General features: G+C 35.7%; 2 protein-coding genes across 3 annotated transcripts; one reads left to right on the forward strand and one right to left on the reverse strand.

Moving 5' to 3' along the window:
- The first annotated feature begins 4,720 nt into the window (after positions 1 to 4,720).
- On the forward strand, positions 4,721 to 8,896 carry LOC111917006 (aspartokinase 2, chloroplastic). Of its 2 annotated transcripts, none has more exons than XM_023912657.3 (13): positions 4,721 to 4,877; positions 5,070 to 5,635; positions 5,735 to 5,814; positions 5,904 to 5,944; positions 6,083 to 6,237; positions 6,328 to 6,477; positions 6,917 to 7,012; positions 7,097 to 7,213; positions 7,727 to 7,846; positions 7,934 to 8,026; positions 8,126 to 8,248; positions 8,372 to 8,488; positions 8,569 to 8,896. In XM_023912657.3, the coding sequence occupies exons 2-13, from the start codon at positions 5,234 to 5,236 to the stop codon at positions 8,728 to 8,730; spliced, it is 1,656 nt and encodes a 551-aa protein (XP_023768425.1). In that variant the 5' UTR covers positions 4,721 to 4,877; positions 5,070 to 5,233; the 3' UTR covers positions 8,731 to 8,896. The 2 variants fall into 2 exon arrangements, with proteins under 2 accessions (XP_023768425.1, XP_023768428.1); XM_023912660.3 differs by having other exon boundaries at positions 8,126 to 8,242.
- An 8,906-nt stretch (positions 8,897 to 17,802) lies between these two features.
- Positions 17,803 to 19,671, reverse strand: LOC111917017 (N-alpha-acetyltransferase MAK3). Its single transcript, XM_023912667.3, has 4 exons — positions 19,123 to 19,671; positions 18,911 to 19,031; positions 18,656 to 18,711; positions 17,803 to 18,233 (listed from the first exon to the last, which is right to left on the reverse strand). The coding sequence occupies exons 1-4, from the start codon at positions 19,303 to 19,305 to the stop codon at positions 18,003 to 18,005; spliced, it is 591 nt and encodes a 196-aa protein (XP_023768435.1). The 5' UTR covers positions 19,306 to 19,671; the 3' UTR covers positions 17,803 to 18,002.
- Between the last annotated feature and the right edge of the window lie 2,430 nt (positions 19,672 to 22,101).

Raw genomic sequence — 22,101 nt, forward strand, 5'->3', positions numbered from 1 at the left:
GTTTACTACTTTACATTGTTGTTGATATTAAACATGACGTCCTCCGCCCCAGAACGTTTCCGCCGTTCTTGGTTTTGGGGTGTGACACATCAGCTCAACAATCCCCTCCTTGATCGACCCGAAGATGATAGGGGTCGACTCAAGGATGCCTCTCGTGATCTCAGACGCGATGAACTCGCGTAGCCCGTCATCAACCTGTTCGGATCCCAAACCCGAGCCTGATCCTGATCCTGATTCGGAACCTCCTGCTCCAAGTCGTGTGGTCACCATACTGAAAATACACGCATAAAGGTCAGGATCATACATATACTTGAGAGGTCTAACACACTCTCCAAGGTTCCCGGTTTCATCTAGGCCCTCCTTGATTCGAGTACAGGTCCTCTGCTTTCAGTAGTACGGGCCCATACTACCTTCCACATCTACCCGTGCTTTCCTCAAGGATTGCTTTGACTTCACCAGGTCCCTTTACCAATACCCTTTCCACTAACCACATCCTAGGCTTCCCTAGGGCACTCTTCGACCTACTCTCCGCCATTAGCTGCACAGGAGCCCCTACCATTTCCCCCTAACTAACTTGCAGGTACTGTTACATATCCGCTCCTTAGTTAGTTGTAAATAGCCAGAACCCCCATAGCACAAAGCAAGCAGCATTCGTGCATCGAGTAACAACATCAGGCATAACCTATACAGGCCATCCTACTGCTGCCTAAACAGTCCTAGCATACAGCTCATACAATAGGCATATAAGGCATCCTCCTAGATCCTTAGCCCTAACTAGCATGCGATTATAAAAATCATATATCAGGTACACAAGGCATCTTCCTAGATCCTTAGTCCTATTCTAGCATGCAATTCTGAATCAAAGTCGTATAGCATAACATAACATGTATAAGTATCTTGGGGAATACTTACTTGAGCCCGGCCGGTCGCATGCATCACACACCTTGTCTTTTGTAAAATCCTTCCGTTTAGATTTTTAGAAAACCATTTTATTGTAAAAATCCTTTAGCCCCTTAGTTTGAGTCCAGACACCCCCGAGGGCGTGTCTGAATCCCTCAAACCAGGGCTCTGATACCAACTTGTAACATCTCAAAATTTGAGTCCAAAAATTTCATTTTAATTAAGTTGTTCATAAAATATTCACTAAGAAATATTGAATCAACACGTCATCTCATAAAATCAAGTATCATGTTTCAAAACCCACAACATAAGCAAATAACATATCAGAGTACAATCCCAGAAAACACCATGCGGAAAATCAAATGTGTGTGTGATGCCATGCTACGCCGTCGGCTCCTTCGCCGTAGATGAAGAGGTACTTGAAACCAAAAACTGAATCCGTAAGCACAAAGCTTAGTGAGTTCCCCCATCATACCACATACCATACAATACCATCGGTATCTTTCAACCGGTAATCGTCATCGGTATCTTTCAACCGGTAATCGTCATCTGTATCTTTGAACTGGTAATTGGGGACTATTCCACCCCTACCACTAGCATACAATAGCAAGATATAAGCACACAGTCAGGCATATCCGGGTACTGACTACCCCTTGGTCCTAAGGACCACTATCAGGGAAACTATCCCTATCAGGTAACATATCATACAAATATAGCTCATAACCAAACGCATACCAGACCAAGATAAATTATCACAAAGACAACTATCTTCTAAATACTCCTCAATGGTGGGTCGGCATTGTGGCCTTAGACCCACCCCTACTGGAAGGTAACTCACCTCGTAGCTGCTGAACGGTGCGGGAATCCTCTGACTGCTGTCGCTGCTGCTCCGGAAATCCTCCGACTATAATTCCCACAAAACACTTAGTCAGAAATTGCCATCTACTCTTAGGGTAAAATGACCATTTTACCCCTTGACCAAGTCAAAGTCAAAGTCAACTTCCAATTGACCTGACTCGCCGAGTTGGCTCGCCAACTCGCCGAGTCTCTATCCTTCCACCAGACCTCATACCCGTCTCTACTCGTCAAGTTAGGCAATGACTCGACAAGTTTTCCTTCTAAATGAACACCGAATGAATCCTCATCCGACTCGCCGAGTTGTATGAACAACTCGTCGAGTTCAACATCAACTGATACTCATGTCCTGCCCTGACTCGCCGAGTTGTATGAACAACTCGTCGAGTTACTCTTCATCCTAAGAACACGTTCAGTCCTTGACTTGCCGAGTTAATGAACAACTCGCCGAGTTCTATGAAGATTGTCTTGGACTCGCCGAGTCCGTTCATGCACTCGCCGAGTACCATGAATTCCCAGAACACTATGCTTAGTCCAGAACGTTGGGTCACTCCCCGGGACTCTCTAAAACCCTTCCACACTCAACTGGTCCTTATGACCTTCACTGATATGGGACCAAAACCCTTGGACTCGCTGAGTCCAGGAATGGACTCGCCGAGTTGGTCACACCCCTCACTAAGAACTCCGATTTCTGATGTACAACACTTAATCAAATGATAGATCCAGGCCCATAAACTCGATCTAGCACGTAAAGTTACAAACTTCACGTGCATGCATGGGACATTAGAGCTTAAAAGGCTCTAAAATGGTTCTTTTGTTGCATGGGGCCTTCCTTGGTGCAAAAGCAACCTAGATCTGACTTGTGACTCATAAAATGACATGATACAGAAGCCTAAACCCCCAACCATGTTTGCAAACATGGTTGGCTACCAAAAATGGCTTATAAAAGCCCTAATTCACCTCAAAGAGGGATCTAACAAATGAATGAGCAAGGTTCAGACTTTATACCTTCCAAAGACTGCAAATGATGAACCAAACTCGAATCCTTCAGTCCCCTCTTGATCCTTCTATGCTCTTCCTTCTTCCTTGAGGTCAAAACTCACAAGAATCACTCAAAAAGCCTTAGATCTTCTCAAAAACGACTAGGGTTTGCTATGAGGAGCGTTTGGAAGCATAAAGGGGGAAAGGAGGCTGCATAAGGTTGTTTAAATAGGGTGCAAACCCCTGGACTAGGGTTTTTGTCCAAACAGCGGCTACTCGCCGAGTCCGCAGCTTAAACCTCGCGTCTCATCTCGCTTCTACTCGGCGAGTCAGTCCTTCAACTCCCCGAGTCCAAGGCTAAAATGCAAAAATAAAAGAAGATTTAATAGCAGAAAGCATACCAAGAACCAGGTGCTACACTTTCCCAAACAACCTCTAAACGAGATATTAAAGACATGCTACAAGTGAATAAATTTCACCGAGTATGAAGCCAAGAAAAATGAAAACACGAGATTTCCGAACTGTACGAACGATAAACAAGTTGCAAAATACTCCCTGAATCGTAAGCCTGTAACAAGGCAGAAAACTCTCTTATCAAAATATTGTCAATAATCGGCTATTAGAAATAACAACCCTTCAACATCAGACTGTGAATATGTCACTACCTCCTTGCATAACAAGTAATGACATAGCAACGAGTGATATTCTACACCATCCACATATCGACCTACCGACTAAAGTAGGATGCCCTAAAAAGTGTCGTCCATGTTTAGTAGGCTATATAGCCTAGCCATAATTTTCTAATCCAATTCAGATTTTCATGTTTTAATGACAACCACTTCACACACACATACTAATATATATATATATATATATATATATATATATATATATATATATATATATATATATATATATCGCATTGCTGCAAAAATATTAAACTAACACACTGTTTTGAACTAGAATTTTCTGTGTTTTAGACTTGTTCTATTTGTTCGAGACTAGTTCTATGGATTCCAGAGTGTTCGAATGATTGTTTTCTAGGTTTTTATTTGTATTAATTGCTTATAATACGAGTATTACTAACACATAAAGCCCAAATAAGGTGTTGTTTGTTTAAAAAAAAAACAATTCAGACCAATTATTGTTGCGTCGCGTAGCACACGTGCAACACTTGCCCCTTCGCAGCTATTTGTTTTTCAGAAGACTTCTGACTTATAAACTGTTGCGCGCGTGCTGGGTGGCGCAACACTAAACCAATTGCTTCAAACCTCTTCACGCCTTATTTTAACTTACTGCAGCAGTCTGCAGACGTTAAAAAACAAACATATTTTTTTATTAAATGTTGCAACCGTTTGTTCCACCTCTTTTGCTACAGAGGTGGTCCGCAGACTTCAGACATTTTCTTTTAAAGAAACAAACAACACCTAACACTATCTACTTCAAATGCAATATTTCGTCTAAAAGAATTAACAACACAATATGTTCCAAAATCAATAGGTTAAGATAATAATCTAAAAACAACATAATATGATTAAAATAACAATACATATGCATAAAACTTTGAGCTCCTCACCACTATCACATGACATTTTGTAGAATATTGTAATTCCCAAATGTATTTATTAGACCAAAACTTTGAGATAAAGACTTTTGTAAGTCCGAAATATAATTTTAGATGGTCCTGAAATATGATAGAGAATAGAGGGAGACCCATTATCGGGTCGAATTAATCATCTGAATGATAGACCCGGATACAATGCTCTAGACAAAATGATTATTTTGCAAAATAAACAAATTGTTATTTTCTTTAAAAAAGAATTAGTTTAGTTAATTTAGCTTCTGGTGAAAATTTAATATATTAATTAATTTCCAAATCTGAAAAACAAATAAAAACCCTTTGATTGGTTAACCCAGTCCAAAACTACCCTATTGAGTTTTGACCCACCAGTTCCTTGTCTTATTGGGACCCTTACAAGCCAAGCCACTCGAAGAGAGAAAGATGTGGAAACCAGTTTATAGAACACAGACAAGAAATTCCCTTTAAATTATTGCTACTCCACCAAACATACCTCCATCTTCAGCCTCAGCCGCCGCCGCCGCCGCGGTTCTCTGATACCATTCAGCCCTAGACTCACAAGGTACACCCCTCTTTCTCGTCCTCATTTTCACCTTTCTTAATCTCAAGACCATTTTCATGTTCTCTGCACCTCCAATGTGTTTTACTTTTTGTTTGTATTGATTTTGAATATTGGTATTGATAATCGCTGGTCGATTTATCTAATATGTCAGCAACTCGTATTAATTCGACCGAGAAATCATGTCACTTGCAGGTCGTTCATAATCCAATAGAAAAAAGCGCGTTGTCGATTAGATCCTTCAACGTTACATCATTAGCAGGGAGAGCTACTCTGTTTAATTAGCTCTCTCTGCCTCTCAACTCCCCTGATATCACCCCAATTTGTCGAACAATCTCGTTTATTATCTAGTTGTTACAATGGCGACACCTACATACCTATGTGGATCTAAGACCCCGTGTTATTTCTCCAAGAGTGCTTCGTCGTTCTCCCGATCCATGTGTTCACAGCAGCAAAAGCTCAATTTTGCTTCATTTGGTGGAGCGTGTAGAGTGGTTCAGTGTCCAACTCAAAGCAGGGGAAGAGGTGTGAGGGTTGTTTGTAATGTACAAAAGGTAGATGTCCTCACCAGAATTGAACCCGAAAGTCAAGCTTCAGAAGGATTAAGCAACCGGCTATCATGTGTGATGAAGTTTGGTGGATCGTCTGTGGCCTCAGCAGAAAGGATGAAGGAAGTAGCTGACCTAATCCTCAGCTTCCCAGAAGAGAGTCCTGTCATTGTTCTTTCTGCCATGGGCAAGACCACCAACAAGCTTATAGCGGTTTGTGTTTCTTTGATTCTTTCTATATATCAGACATTGTCATGAGTTTTTTTCAAGAAGGTTTTTGAGTTAAATTTGGGTTGTATGATATATATATAGGCTGGAGAGAAGGCTGCAAGTTGTGTTTCCATTGTGTCTGAAATTGATGAATTAGCCTTTTTGAAAGAACTCCATTATAGGTAAAAATCTTGATTATTGACTTCAAGTGGCTATTAAAGTTTGTAGACATTAGTTTATATACTGAATGAGTATCACTTTATATTCTCAGGACAGTGGAAGAGCTTGGATTAGAAAAAACACTCATTGAGGGTAAATTTATGACTGAATTATGCTTGACTTGTTTTAACTTCTGTCATCTTGTGGAGTTTTTGGCCTCTTTCTGAAGCATAACATACCTTAAATTGTCCATTTTGGTGATGTTAATTGTTCTTTTAATCTTTCCTACAGATCACCTAGAAAAACTGGAGCGACTTCTGAATGGGATTTCTGTACTGAAAGAGTTCACACCACGTGCAAGGGACTATCTGGTCTCATTTGGGGAATGCATGTCCACAAGGATATTCTCTGCATACTTGAATAAAATCGGTGTCAAAGCACGCCAGGTATGTGCTTTGTTGATCACTTGTATTTTGAAACTAAATCATGTCTTTTCCATGTTAATGACTTGACTTTGTTTTTGTTGTTTCTGGTAGTATGATGCATTCGATATCGGTTTCATAACAACAGATGACTTTACTAATGCGGATATTTTGGAAGCAACTTATCCAGCTGTAGCCAAAAGACTAAATGGTGATTGGATTAGGGATCCTGCAATCCCTATTGTCACTGGTTTCCTTGGAAAGGTTTTTTCATTTTTTTTTTTTTTTCAAATTGGACCAAAAGTGTCAAGTTCATAATACAGTAAAACTCAAGGTGGCAAACATAAAATACAAGGCACCAAAAGTGTCAACTTCTTATAACTTTTGTGGCGAAATTATGAAACATAAAAAGTTCGTCGAGGATTTCTTTTTCAAAATGGACCAAAAGTGTAAACTTCTTAAAATAAAACTCAAGTTGGCAAATATAAAATACAAGGGACCAAAAGTGTCAACTTCTTAAAACTTTTGTGGCGAAATTATAAAACATAAAAAGTTTGCCAAAGACGTTTTTTTTTTTTTTTTTCTTTTCAAAATGGACCAATAGTGTCAACTTCTTACAGCTTTTGTGGCTAAACTATGAAACATAAAAGGTTCCTGTTCCTAACTCGGTTATGATTTTAATATGTATGTTAATTGTTTGTAGGGTTGGAGAACTTGTGCTGTGACCACATTGGGTAGAGGTGGTAGTGATTTAACTGCCACAACCATTGGTAAAGCACTTGGTTTGCGAGAAATTCAGGTTAGTGAAGAACTCGAAAAAAAAAACAAAAAAAATCCATATGTGAAAAAAGACATAAATACCCTTCTCATAAATTGATTACAGGTATGGAAAGATGTGGATGGTGTCTTGACATGTGACCCTAATATATATTCGGGTGCAGAACCTGTCCCATATTTGACTTTTGATGAAGCAGCTGAACTTGCATATTTTGGTGCTCAGGTATTTTTTTTTTTGCGAGTAAATTTCACAATGGTCCCTATGGTTTAGGGTAATTTGCATGTTTGGTCCCTAACTTATTTTTTTTTTAACTCGGAAGGTCCCTACTGTTTGTTTTTGTTACACGCTTGGTCCCTGTCTTACCTAAAAAGACTATTTTGCCCTTGATTTTTTAATTTATTTAAATAAATACACTCCCAACCCCACTCCCCTCACCTTACCCTACCTATCCCATCATTTTTCTCTATTCAAATAATAGTCTTTTAGGTAAGACAGGGACCAAGCGCGTAACAAAAACAAATAGAAGGGACCAAATGCGTAACAAAAACAAACAGTAGGGACCTTCCGAGTTAAAAAAGTAAGTTAGGGACCAAACATGCAAATTACCCCAAACCATAGGGACCATTCGTGTAATTTACTCTTTTTGCACAAACCAAACATATTATGATGAAAATATGAAATTATTTGTTTTACTTTTACAATCTTTTTTTTTTTTTTTTTTTTTTTTGATAATAGGTCCTACATCCACAGTCAATGAGGCCTGCAAGAGAGGGTGATATACCTGTTAGGGTTAAAAATTCTTACAACCCTAATGCACCTGGCACCTTAATCACTAAATCACGAGATATGAGTAAGGTCAGTAATAACTAATAACAACCTACTTTTTGAACATTTTAAAAGCTAGTCAACTATGAAAAGACTAATTTGTCCCTGGTTTTTCAGGCTGTACTTACCAGCATTGTTTTGAAACGTAATGTGACAATGTTAGACATTGTTAGCACTCGCATGCTTGGTCAATTTGGATTCCTTGCTAAGGTACTAATATCACTTTATCAAATCATATTATTTTTTTTAGTCATAAAAAGTTTCAATTTTGTCCTATTATCATAAATTTGTATATGGTACATGATTCAGGTGTTTTCAATTTTTGAAGATTTGGGTATATCAGTGGATGTTGTGGCTACAAGTGAAGTTAGCATTTCCTTAACATTAGATCCTTCAAAGCTTTGGAGCAGGGAGTTGATTCAGCAGGCAAGCGTATGATATCATTGATCATTCTCATTTTTTATAAAAATGATTATGTTTTGATAAAATATCTGAAAAAAAAAATATAAGTATGTTAATATGTCCAAGTAGTGATATCGTAAGGTGTTGTTGCAGGAACTCGATCATGTTGTGGAAGAACTTGAAAAAATTGCTAAAGTCAATCTCCTTCAACACAGATCCATTATATCACTTATTGGAAATGTTCAAAGATCCTCACTTGTATTGGAAAAGGTATAAAAGCGTATGGTTTATTTAAACTGTGTTTGGCTAATAATAATGTTTTTATGACAAAATAAGTTATGTGGGTGTAGGCATTTCGTGTTCTTCGGATGAATGGAGTGAATGTTCAAATGATATCGCAAGGAGCATCGAAGGTGAATATATCACTCATAGTGAATGATAGTGAAGCGGAAAAATGTGTGAAAGCTTTGCATTCGGCTTTCTTTGAGAATGATATGTCCGACATCGATTGAGATGATTGATTTTGTAGCCATTTAATTTAAACGTGTAGTAGCATATTTATTACGTTTTGGCTAGAAACATTTATGTTGTTAGGGTTGTTAACTTGTTATTCAAGTCTTTGATTATTGAAAACAAGTTGCATGCCAAATGATTTTATGGGGCTCCTTTTGTATTTCAGTTAAAGCCTATCTTTTATATTTATGTTTCACAAGAAGCTTTGTGAATAAGTAGCGAGGATTATCGTCCTTTTGCTGAAGATTCATAATTCATTCGATGCTCAAGTAAGTATATCATTTGATAACGAGAATCATTCTTTGTTTGTTTATGCATTGTTCAAGAAAGCATTGATATTGTCAAAGTAATGAATTGTATAGTTTGTCACTTTGTTGTAAACTAGGTTTTAACCCGTAGTATGTTTAAAGTTATTATACTAGATAATAAAAATACTATTGTATGTTGTAAGTTTATAGGTAATTATGAATTAATTTGTTAAGTAAAATAAATATAATGTTTTATTATATATTTCAAAAATGTTATTAGGATAAGATTTTGTATTTTAAAATTTTCAATTGAAGTTGATATTTTACCAAAAAAAAACTTATAAAAATCATAGAAAAATGTCACCGGTCAAAAAGACATTAAAGAAAATGGTCATATGTTATATTTAGGTTTTGTTTATTTAATATGTGGATGTAAATTCTTATATAAGACTTGTATCATTTGATGATGTTATGTGAATGGACATAATCATGCCTAGTGTACGACTAACACATTAAAGAAAGTTTCGTATGCCAAGTGTATTACCAACTCAATAAAGAAAGTTTTGTAAGGGGACTAGAGCACACTATCATAAAATAAAAGAAAGTTTCATATGTTTAAGGTACTTCATTGAAGTTTTTTAGAGGTTTTCCTAGAATTTGTGTCAACAAACAATTAGAAATACCTCTTTAACTTTTTAGAATACGTACAGGTTAAATAGCAATGATTTGAAAACTTCTTTTTAAACTGTTATGGAAACCCAAATACTAAATCGTGTGGAAGTGTAAAAGATATAGGATTTCCAACATTAACAGAAAAAAGAAGAGAAACATGAATCGGAGACCGATCTCATGGCAAGATCGAGGAAGTGTGTTGTGGTGGGTGAAACACGAATTGCCTAGATATTATTAACTGTTTGTCTCTCTTATTTAAGCCGCTTAATAATTAGACTCTTACGAACATGTATGATATAAATTAGGGATGAATATAGGTGGGTATCCGTTCTAATTGTCTGGAACCGGATCCGGATACCGACACCGTCGGTTCTTGGAATGTAGGAACCGGAACCGAAACCAAGTACCAAATTGTTTTAAATATGCTAATAGTTTGAGGCAACTTTACGTTTAAAAAGTAAGCATATCTATGTTTACAAAGCTATAAATAAAAATAAGAAGCTTTATAATTTTTGATGATTTATACTTATGTTTTCTAAGTTATATATATATATATATATATATATATATATATATATATATATATATATATATATATATATATATATATATATATATATATATATATCGGTTCTGGTACCAGATATCCGGTTCCGATGCTCACCCCTAATATAAATATTTTCTTAGTATATTTTCAAACAAGCTTTTTTTATAATTGTTTTAAATTCACTTGGCTAAGATGCCAATGAAAGCTCACTTGGAGCAATATACATTGTTTCCCCGTTTTAACAAGAAATAAAGATACGTCATAGACTCGAAGGTGTGGGTTGAACAATGGCGGTGGCCGGAACTACACCCAAACACACCACACCATGGGTGCGGTTTCTCATATTCTCTCTCTCTCTCTCTCTCTCTCTCTCTCCCCCCCCCCCCCCTTCTCTCTCTATCTCTCTCTATCTCTATCTCTATCTCTCTCCAATTAAATATATATTTTTGAATTCCAATGGTATATATATATATATATATATATATATATATATATATATATATATATATATATATATATATATATATATATAAAACATTGTTTTCTTTTATTAATTTACAATTCTATAAATACCACTTCTATTCCACAATCAAAATCATACTATTTTCTATCTTTTTCTCTCTATTTCATCCATTCTAACAAAAAAAATGGATTCTCGCATCTCAACCCCAAAATCCGGTGAAAGAAAACTTTGTGTTTCTAGTACAACCATACCAACTAGAAACATTTTCGCTTTCAATCTTTCAGTCTCGAATTATTGTCCCCAACATTATGAACCTATTCAATCCCCTCTACAATTTGAATACCAAAATGTTCAATAATATTACCACATGCAAGTGTCAAATGTTAACCCCAACATGCTAACCAACTTTGTTGCTTTTCCGAATCAACTTTCACCAAATTAACCCCTAAGCCAAACCCCACCCTATCACCCTCAAACCCAAAGCCAAACCCCACCCTACCACCTTCAAACCCAAAGCCTCGATGAATTAGATGACGAAATTGTAAGTGAAACTGAACCGCTCGCACCCCTTTCATGCTGTAAAGGAAAAGATCCGATGGAAAATAAAATAAAGACCAAACCTAAAGGGTGGACTCCAACAGAAGACTTATTGTTGATACAATATTGGGTTGATATTTCGGAGGATTCATGGCTAGGAAATGAAAAATCGATTAACCATTTCTGGCTACACATTCTTGAAATATTTCGGTAGGAAATGGGTGTTGGTGATGACTACCGTACTAAACATCAACTAAATTCAAAGTGGCGAGAACCAAAGGGCCTTTGGCCTAACGGTATCAAGGTGTTAAAAATGTGTTCCTCCCCTAAGGGGTTTGAGGATTCAAGTCTCGTGGTGGACAAAATGAATAGTTTAGGAGTAGGATTTAACGGGTGTATGTTAGCCATTCAAAAAAAAAAAAATTAAAGTGACAAGAAATTGCGAATTGTGTTTCGTAGATGAACGGGTTGTACAACAACCTAAAACCCAAAGAAAAAGCAATCAAAGTGATGAAGAAGTTCTTCAAGAGGCTTTGCATTTATATTGTGACGAAACAAGAAAGACGTTCATGTATAATGACTCTTGGAAAGTGTTATATTCTAGTCCGAGATGGAAAGAATTTGAAGCCACCATCCTACATGGAGTAGAAACAAGAAAAATAAAAAAAGTAGGCTCAAGTGGATACACAACTTCTTTGGATGCTTGTGTCGGGTTAAATTTGAATGATGATGATGAGCTAAAGCTAAAGGAAATTGCCCGATCGATGAGTAGGGACAAAACAAAAAGGAAGGGGAATAGGTCTTCTTTAAATGCATCAGACTTCAGCAGCAAAACAGAAGAAAGGCAGAAAATGACAGAGACAATTGATCAATACAATTTGAATTAGGTTGAACGTTTGGAATTTGACAAAGAAAATTTTGCCAAAAACGAAATGGAAGATATGGAATTCTTGATGCAAAATACCGACATGCCCTCGAGCTTGTTTTGAGGATAAGGGAGAATATCACGAAAAAATTATTTCTCCTAGATTGTTTCATGTTTTTTTATTTTTTTAAATCTTGGTTGTTTTTTATTATGTAATTTTTAATTATGTTTTTAGGTTTTATTATGTATTTTTATTTTTAAGTAATTAACTATTTCTATTTTGATTAATTTTTGTCTTTATTAATCAGTTTTAGTTAATTATATTTATTTTTTAAATTATAGTTCTTAAAATTAAATTAATTTTATTGTTAAAAAATAAAAATGAAAGGAAGCGAAAGGTGACAATTTCCAAAGTTTTAAAGAGTGAAAGGAGAGTGAGAGGAAAGTTAACGTGTCACAAAAAAAGTAAAAGGTAAAAGGTGATGAATACACCTTATATCAAGATCGATGAATTGTGTTAAAAGTAATATAATGAGGTGAAGATGTTTTAGACACTACTTTGATCAATTTTGTGTAAATGATTATGGTATAGGTTAGAGATTCACTCTGAAAATATAAATCTTTCAATGGGAAAGTTGTATGATTATTTTTTTATTTTAAACAATTAAAGAGTAAATCTAAAATAAGGATATATATGAACATAGGACTATATAAATTACAAGATTGATTGCAAATAAAATTTATCACATACTTTTGAAATTTACTAACACAACTTTAAAGTTAAAAGTAAAACAAACTACAAATTAGAACGAAACTAAATACAATATGTTATAGTTCATAACTAAATTAATAATTTGGAAGTACACTTTCAAAATATAGTATCTTTTAGATAAACAAGATCAAATTGTACATAATATATAGGGTTGCTTGGCAACCATTGAATCATTTAGAGTCATGAATGATTCATTTAGAGTCACCACCTTGGTCAACATGTCTACATGATTGTCATTTGTGTTGATCTTTGATAACTCCAACTCTCGTCCCTTGATTGATTCTCTAAGCCAATGATAATGGCTATCAGTGTGCTTTATGCGGTAATGGTACATTGAGTTCTTGCTCAAGTCCATAGCACTCTGACTATCATAATGAATGATGTACTCTTCTTGTGGAAAGCCTACTTCTTGAAGAAACCGTTTTAGCCATATAAGCTCCTTTCCAGCTTCAACGACAACAATGTACTCAACTTCTGTTGTTGATAGTGATACACACTTCTATAACTTGGATTGCCTCGAGATAGCTCCCCCTGTTAAAGCGAAAAATGTAACTTGATGTAGATTTCCTATTATCAAGATCTCATGCCATATTGACATATATATAACCTTCCACGATTGGCTTTTCTCCCTCGTAGCATAAACATAGTTGCGAACTACCCTTCAGGTATCCAAGTATCCACTAGACTGTTTCTCAAAGTGATTTTTCGGATTAACTAGATATCTACTCACAACACCTACAACATGAGCAATATCTGGTCTTATACACACCATCGCATACATAAGACTTCCTACGGATGAGGAATAAGGCACTGTCTTCATCTCTTCTCTTTCTTTCTTGAAAGAGGGACAATTTTTCTTACTCAACTTGAAGTGATTTGCCAATGGTGTACCAAAGGGCTTGGCATTTTCCATGTTGAACCTTTTGATCACACATTCAACATAATCCTCATGTGATAAGAATAATTTTATTGATTTTTTGTCACGGATGATTTTCATGCCCAATATATGTTGTGTTAGGCCTAAGTTTTTTTTATATCAAAGAACTTAGGCATATCCTTCTTCAAGTGGTCTATCATCGTTGTATATTGTTCCACTATCAACATATCATCTATGTAGATCAAAAGGATGATAAATTTCCCATCTGGAAACTTCTTCAGGCAGACGTAGTGGTTTGCAGTTGTTCTTTTGTACTCGTGACTTACCATGAATGAGTCAAACTTCTTGTACCACTGCCTTGGGGAATGCTTAAGACCATAAAGGCTCTTCTTCAATTTACTTACAAGATACTATTTCTTTAGGACTTTAAAGCCATCAAACTGCTCCATGTATAATTATTAATCCATATCACCATGGAGAAAGGTTGTTTTCACATCCATCTACTCAAGTTCAAGATCTTGACAGTTAACCAATCTGAGTACAACTCGAATAGATATCATCTTCACAATTGGCAAAAAAATATCATCAAAGTAGATTCTTTCTTTTTGTTGGAAACCTTTGACAAATCACTTCAAGTTGAATAAGAAAAATTGTCCCCATTCTAAAAAAGAAAGAGAAAATATGAAGACAGTCCCTTATTCCTCATTCGTAAAAAGTCTTATGTGTGTGATGGTGTATAAAAGACCATATGTTACTCATGATGTCGGTGTTGTGAATAGATATCTAGTTAATCTGGGAAAGCACATTGGGAAGTAGTCAAGGGGATACTTCAATACCTGAAGGGTAATTCAAAACTACACCAAGTTACATTTTCACTTTAGCAGGGGGAACTATCTCATGGCAATCCAAATTATAGAAGTGTGTATCACTATCAACAACAGAAGCCGAGTACATTGTTGTCGTTGAAGCTGGAAAGGAGCTTATATGGCTAAATTGGTTTCTTCAAGAAATAGGCTTTCCAAAAGAAGAGTACATCATTCATTATAATAGTCAGAGTGTCATGGACATGAGTAAGAACTCGATGTACCATTCCTGCATAAAACACGTTAATATCCGTTATCATTGGCTTAGAGAAGCAATCAAGGGATGAGAGTTGAAGTTATCAAAGATCAACATAAATGGAAATCCTTTAGACATGTTGACCAAGGTGGTGACACAAGAGAAACACAAACTATATGCTAACATAGTTTGGATGAGGATTGTTTGACGAGGCCTAGAGGGGAAGATTTGTTGTGTTCCAACCTCCAAAGCTATAGTAGCCCTTTTTGTTGACAATAGAGAAGCTAGCATGGCATTTTCTTCACACGCTATAATGAACATAATAAATTATGGTCGGAGAAATGTTGGCTGCTATAATAAAGGCTTCATAATAAGTTGTGAAGTATCAACATAGAGAGATAGAGAGAAACACTTGAAGTGTAAGTGATAGAAAAAAAGGGTTAGTTTTTTATAATAGTATAGTTGAGTGTGATAGTTGTTCCTTCTATTATAATTATGTTTTTGTGTTATGGTGACCATGGTTTCACCATCCTCCCTACTTGAACTCTAGATCATCTCGGGCTACTCTAGTAGGGAACTTTCCACAGCCACCCTTTTTGTGGCCATAATAATTACATTGATTGCAATAACCTTCGAACCATGTATTTGTAGACTTACCTTGCTCTCGTGATTTCCTGTGATATCCCTTGATTGTGGGATCTTCCCCTACTTTGACCATGTCTGCCTCTACCTCGACCTTGACCTCTACCTCCAGTTTTGCGTTCGCCTCTTTCTTTGTTTTCTGACATGATGGTAAAAGACTGGTCTTTACCAGCTTCGTTCCTTCTGGCTTCCCCGTTCATTAGGGCGTTTGTGACCAACTCCATTGTCACTTTGCTACCAGGGACAAAATTGTTGAGAGTCACAAAAAGTGTATCCTAATGATTTGATAGAGAACTCAGGAGCAATAGGGCATGTTCCTCATCTTTAAGAACCCAGTCAGCAGCACCGTTAGTTTACGAGATCCTGGAACTGACTTATATGCTGGATGTGCCACTTCGTAACTTGTGGTTTACAAGGCCATCATCAACAAGGTCTTGTTGCATGTCGTCTTTTCTTGATACATATTCTCGAGCTTATCCCAGAGTATGTATGTGTTTGCCTCTTGAGAGACATGATGAAAAACGTTGTGGTCGATCCATTGTCGAATTTGTGCCACTGTTTTCTTATTTTTCTCGTCCAAACTTATTCTATTTTCGTGCCGGGTTTGACGGCTTTTTTTATTTCTAAAGGCTCTACTAAACCCTTTAGATTCAGCAAATCTTCCATCCTTGGCACCCACATGTTGAAATTTGTGGGTGTGAGTCGTACCACCGTAATCATACTTGTAAATTCCATCAAAAATAGTTGCATATTCTTTTTACGAAAATTTTGAGGAGCAATTAGATAAAACCGAGGTCTCCTTTGGATTCAGAAGCATCAAAAATGGTGGGGTAGATTTTTCCCGAGTTAAAATATACTTTCTCGAAAACGTATGGGCTAATTTGTAACGTCTCAAAATTATAGGGACTAAAATGTAATTTCTGAAAATACAAGGACCAATATGAAACATTTTCACCACACAAAAACTTTTCCGAAACTTTTCAGAAGTACTGGGACCAAATTGAAATTTCTAGGAAGAAAAGGGACCAAACTGCAATACTCTATAAGATCAAGGAGCAAACTTCAACTTTTTGGAACTTTGGTCGGCTGTTGATGTCACACTGATGTCACAGCTTCTTCTCCGGCGAGCCTGTTTTCTGGCGACTTTTCCGACAACTATTTGACCAACTTTGACCTACGTTGGTGGTCAAAAAATTCCGAAAAATATATATTCGGAATCCTAAAAACGAGGCCTTTCCAATGGTGTACCCAAAAACGGATTTGGAGACAAAAGAAGTTGACCCAAAACAGAGAAATTCGTAAAAATTCTCTTGACACCAAACGAGGCTCTGATACCGGTTGTTGCCATTGAAAAACTCTTCTATTCAACACAAGAACATAATTACAGTAAGAGGAGCAATTCTCACATTCAACTATTACAATAAACCAACTCTCTTTTCTAACACTTACAAGTGTTTCGCTCTAACTATCTCTGTTTGGGATGTTTCACAACTGATAATGAAGCTTCTATTCATAGCCATGGCAGCCACCATTTCTCCAGCCATCATTTATTATGTTCATAATAGGGTAGGAAGAAAATGTTATGCTAGCTTCTCTATTGTCAACAAAAGGGGCTACTATAGCTTTGGAGGATGGAACATTTGACAAAAAATATCGCAAACCTGAATTTCAAACTTTGCATTAGGTTTGACAATTTTTTTTAATCAATAACATAATTTTATTTTATTCCACAATGTTTTCAAAATAAATACACACATTGTGTTCTTTTTTTGGAATAAACAACACCAAGTCTATTAGCATTTCCATATTAGGCTAGGCATAAATGCATATGAGAAACTAGTAACTAAACAACACCATGTGCACTTGACACCTTAAGTCTTCTAAGGAGGCATTGAATCAAAGCAACTAAACATCACCATGTATATCAATACACACACACACAGCACCAACAATAGCAACGAACTTTGAGGTCAATCCCATAAATAGCAACAAACTTGTCTAAATCCCCCAATAAGAACATGTATCAGACATTGAAAGCAAGATCTTCAAAGCTGGAAACTACATTAGTTGGAAACAATTTCAGACCAACAATTTTTCAATCACTGTTATCAGTTCACATCGACATTTCAACAAACTCTTGGAGTGCTCCAAAGTATGACTCAACCAATACATTTAAAACGTTTCAGATTATCCTGTAAACATATTAAGAACACTGCAATGGTAACATTACATTGGTCAGAATAAAATTCAAAACACTATTTTATATATAATATAAGCCAGTTGGTTATATATAAAATTCAAAACACAATAATTTGTTTTGAATTTTATATATAATATAAGCTAGTTGGTTATATATAGTATTCATACTAACAAAAATAAAATACAACAATTTAATTAGCAAGAGCAAGTTCCGCTCTTTTCTTGCTCCACATTTTTTGATGGGACATTTCACATGTCAAACACAGTACAACCAGTTCGAATAACAATATTTTTACTAAAAAAACTAAGCATTTCAATTGGGAACAAAAACCGAATCTTTTGATTACAGTTATACATTGATTAAAGAAAATGAATTGTTCTAGATTTCACTCATGGACCAAGTTCATGTGCTTCATAACTCTCAAGAACCGATGACATTACAGTGTTGGAGTGGGAGTAGGGGTGGGAAGGTGGTAATTCTGGATGTGGAAATAGCAACTTCAATCTAAAAGCATCAACACCGTTCAAATAGTATCTAAATAGCCTTTTTGCTCTTATAAACCCCAAACGCCCATATAATGCAAGTGCCCCCTTATTTGTCACTTCAGCTTCCAATGTTACCTTCAAATAACAAAATATATCATCATAACAAAGAGTCTTGAAAAAGAAACACTCATATATAGCTTACATGATTAAGTCTTGTCACCTTTAAGTCTATTAAGTCAATAAGAAAACAGCAGCTTAATATAGGATCACAATGTTTGCATACCTTTTGTATGATATGCATAACATTTAGAAAGAATGATATAATACACATATCAATGAAAGTAGTTGCTATTTCTTGCATTCAGCCCTTATTTCTTTGCATATAGATGATAAGTCTTAAAAGGATGGCATCATGATATGTAATCATGCTGTAAACATTGTATTTTTGCATCTAATCATTATCCTATGTATCAAGATTCAAGGCATGTTACAAATCATAAAGAACAGGAAAAACTGAACACACTGAAACTTATTTGAATCCATTAAGAACAGAATACCTCTTCACAGCCTGATTCCATCATCACTTTTATGGATCTCGTAACAAGTTCTGTAGCTGCAATACAACTAATCATCAGTTTACTAGCATGAATCATATGATCTTTTCTGAAACTAGATATACAAAAGGGAGCACAAAATTCGACTACCTTCATCTGGATTTGGATATTTAATGTTGAAATTAATATGGGGTTATAAACTTCTTCAAGAAAAAGTAACTGAGATCTACAAGTGAGAGAGATGATGACAAAAATTACCAATTCCTTTGTGACGATAAGGTTTGAGGACAACGAGCATAGCAATGTAGCCTCTGAAAGTATTACGGTGTTCTCCCATTTTAGAAACCACTGTTCCGATGCATTTCCCCTTATGGAACGCCTGCAGATTTGAAGAAATATATCAAATACTTGATTTGATGACGAATAAGAAAACCAAATGAAAAGATGGAAAAAGGGTAGACGGAGAGTACGAGGAAGGAGAGATTGGGCCAGAGATAAACGAAGTAACGATAGGTGAAGATGGAATAGGGTTCGCTGAGTTCTTCATCAACGAGGCGCATGATAAGGGGCAAGTGATGCTCGCCGGCATAGCTCACATACTCTATCTCCGATTCATCTACGATGGAACCATCCGGCGTCGTCGTTTCCTCCATTTTAAGCGGTGGCCGGGACGAGTTGTATGTTACAGAAGATGAGGAATCGTGTGCGTGAAAAATTATAACAGATGCCAGAGGAACAAGCAACGGTGTCAGAAAGCAGTGGTGTATAAAATCATATCGGAGAAGACAGAGAGACGATCAAGGAAAACCCCGTCAGAAAGGAGACTACGGTGGGGAAGAGGAAGAAGAAGAGTCGCCGACGATTGACAATGGGGTGGAGAAGGGCAGACCGGAGGAAGGTAAATGGGTTATTTGTCTAAAAGCCCTTTAATTTTTCTATTTTGATAAGATTTTACCCTAGCATGGTTTTTCTGCACTTGATGAGGATCGCATTTTGTTGTTCCCCGTTTCACTTGATGAGGAGGCTGACATCTGCACCCTTTTCATTCTCTTTTAAGAAACCTATATGTCCTGTCACGTGCCAAGATTGTCAACTCCGCAGCATCACGTCTCGCTAACAAGGTAAAGACCCGGAATCCGTCTGAACCGGACCAAAACCAAATAAGTTGTAAACTAAGAACTAAAAATCAGAACGAATACTACTAACCGGTTCCACTCAATTTCAGTTCTAGTTTAGTTTTTCAGTTAAAAAGTTCATCCATAGCTTGGGTTATTCTTTGTTTGCTTCAACATTGAAATCCTTGCTATTTTTTTTTGTTATCAATTAAGGTATTTCATTTTTTATACAGGCTTCCCGGAGATGGTTCGCCATTTCGGTGAAAATACAGAAACGTCTTACATTCGCAAATGACGCTACATTACCCCTTCTTGACCAATCCTCTATGCCCCCCCCCCCCCCCCCCCCCCCCCCCCCCCAAATTTGATCTTGAGACTTCCCTTATTGGGAGCCCAACCTTTATCTAAACCATCACGGTTATTTGAGAGAAACCCAATAGGGTCAATTCCTTCTTCGCTGGATTCTGAGTTCTTGGAGTGTCATTGCCACTGTTTGGGAGGAAACACAAGGGTTCATCAATGAGTGATGCTCGGATTTACTAGGAGAGTAATCGTTTGATGGAGAGAGAGGAACTCGAGTGATGGAGGAGTTGATTTCTTCCTTCGGTAGGGCAAAGGTACAATTGGAACCCTTCTCCCTTTCTCAGTTTGCCTATTTCTTCCATTTTACTCGATCAGGTTAAGCATTCCGAGTAAGACTCCCAAATTTAGTTTATCAAACACCTTTAGTTGACCGAGTCAGCCAAAAATGTCTTACTTGACTCAGTCAGACGCATATCAAACAAGATTTTAATTGTTTTCAATCGTGTAAATACAAATAACCATTGTAACCTACCTAATTCTTATCGGTTGAACAATATAAATACTATAATTACAAATGATTGGTTTAATCTACTTCTGATTCTTTAATTTTTTATACGAAGATAAAATAAATGACAAAGCAGATATAAATACAATATAACATCAATATTAATAAATAAATATCTCAACATTTGTGTTTTTTTTTGGTTTAAAGTTATCTCAAACCTAACACCATTCTTTCTTACATAAGAAAAATGATGTTATCAAATATCAATAATATAACAAATTTTGTGTTAATGTTTCATGTGTACAATTTTGGTCCTTAGTTTTAAATTAATATTTCAAGTTTGAGTTTATATAATTTTTTAGTTACTTTAATTATATAGATTTTTTTATTCAATGATTTAAATACTTTTCAAGTAATTTAAATGATTTAAAACACAATAAAAATTAGATCAAATAGATTATATGCGAATTATTTATTTATTTAGCTAGTTATAATTTTATAAAATTCCTATAAAGAAACGATTTCAGAAAAACATATAAAGAGCTAATTGATATATTGATATGAGATGTATTTTTGAACACGATAGTGATTTGTACACAAGATTTTTTAGTCACACACAATTTATGTTTTAGACGATTGTATTCTACAACTGTATAAAACATAATTTGTTGTGTATAACTAAAAAGTGTTGTGTATGTATCATAAGGCTTTTGAAAATCTATTTAAACTTAGAAAAAAAATGTTTTTTACACAAAAAATGTTATGGAAGATGGTATTAGACAAAGGAACATCTAGGGTTGTAAACGAACTAAACGTTCGACGAACTGTTCGTGAAACCGTGAATTTCGTTTATGTTCGTTTATTTAATAAATGGATGAACATGAACAAAATTTCTCGTTTTTTTAGTTAAATGAATGAACGTGAACAATGGTCTCGTTCGTCTAATTATGTTCGTGAACGTTCGTTTATGTTATTCGTTTGTTTAAGTCCTTCTTATGTTCATATATGTTCAATTGTGTTTGATTACATTAGTATATTGTATGTTTATATATGTTTATTTATTTACGTTCGTTTATGTTCATTTAATATGTTCACGAACATAAACGAATGAACATGAACAATATAATTTTTAAAACGAACAAACATGAACAAGAAAACTTGTTCGTTTATTCGCTCGTGTTTGTTCATTTGTTCGGCTAACTTAAACGAGCAAACATGAACAAGCCCTTGTTCGTGTTCGTTCGGTTCGTGTATAGCCCTAGGAATATCTATAAATCTTATTTTTAGTTTTGTAAAAAAAATCAATATTGAATATGTTTTGTTAAAATACATGACAAAAAAATTAAATTTATTACTTCTGTATCATAATCCATCTGATATAATTATTTTTAGGTAATTAGCCCAACAAACTTTAGTATATTGGTTTAAATTGTCTCTCGTGACTATTTTTTGCATTTGAATGGCACAAACTACTGTTTTACCGTTTTAAAATGTCCTTTTACCCCTTTTAGCAGGTATCCTTGCCT

The sequence above is a fragment of the Lactuca sativa genome, chromosome 3, assembly GCF_002870075.4.
Source record: "Lactuca sativa cultivar Salinas chromosome 3, Lsat_Salinas_v11, whole genome shotgun sequence".
Taxonomy (NCBI): Eukaryota; Viridiplantae; Streptophyta; class Magnoliopsida; order Asterales; family Asteraceae; genus Lactuca; species Lactuca sativa.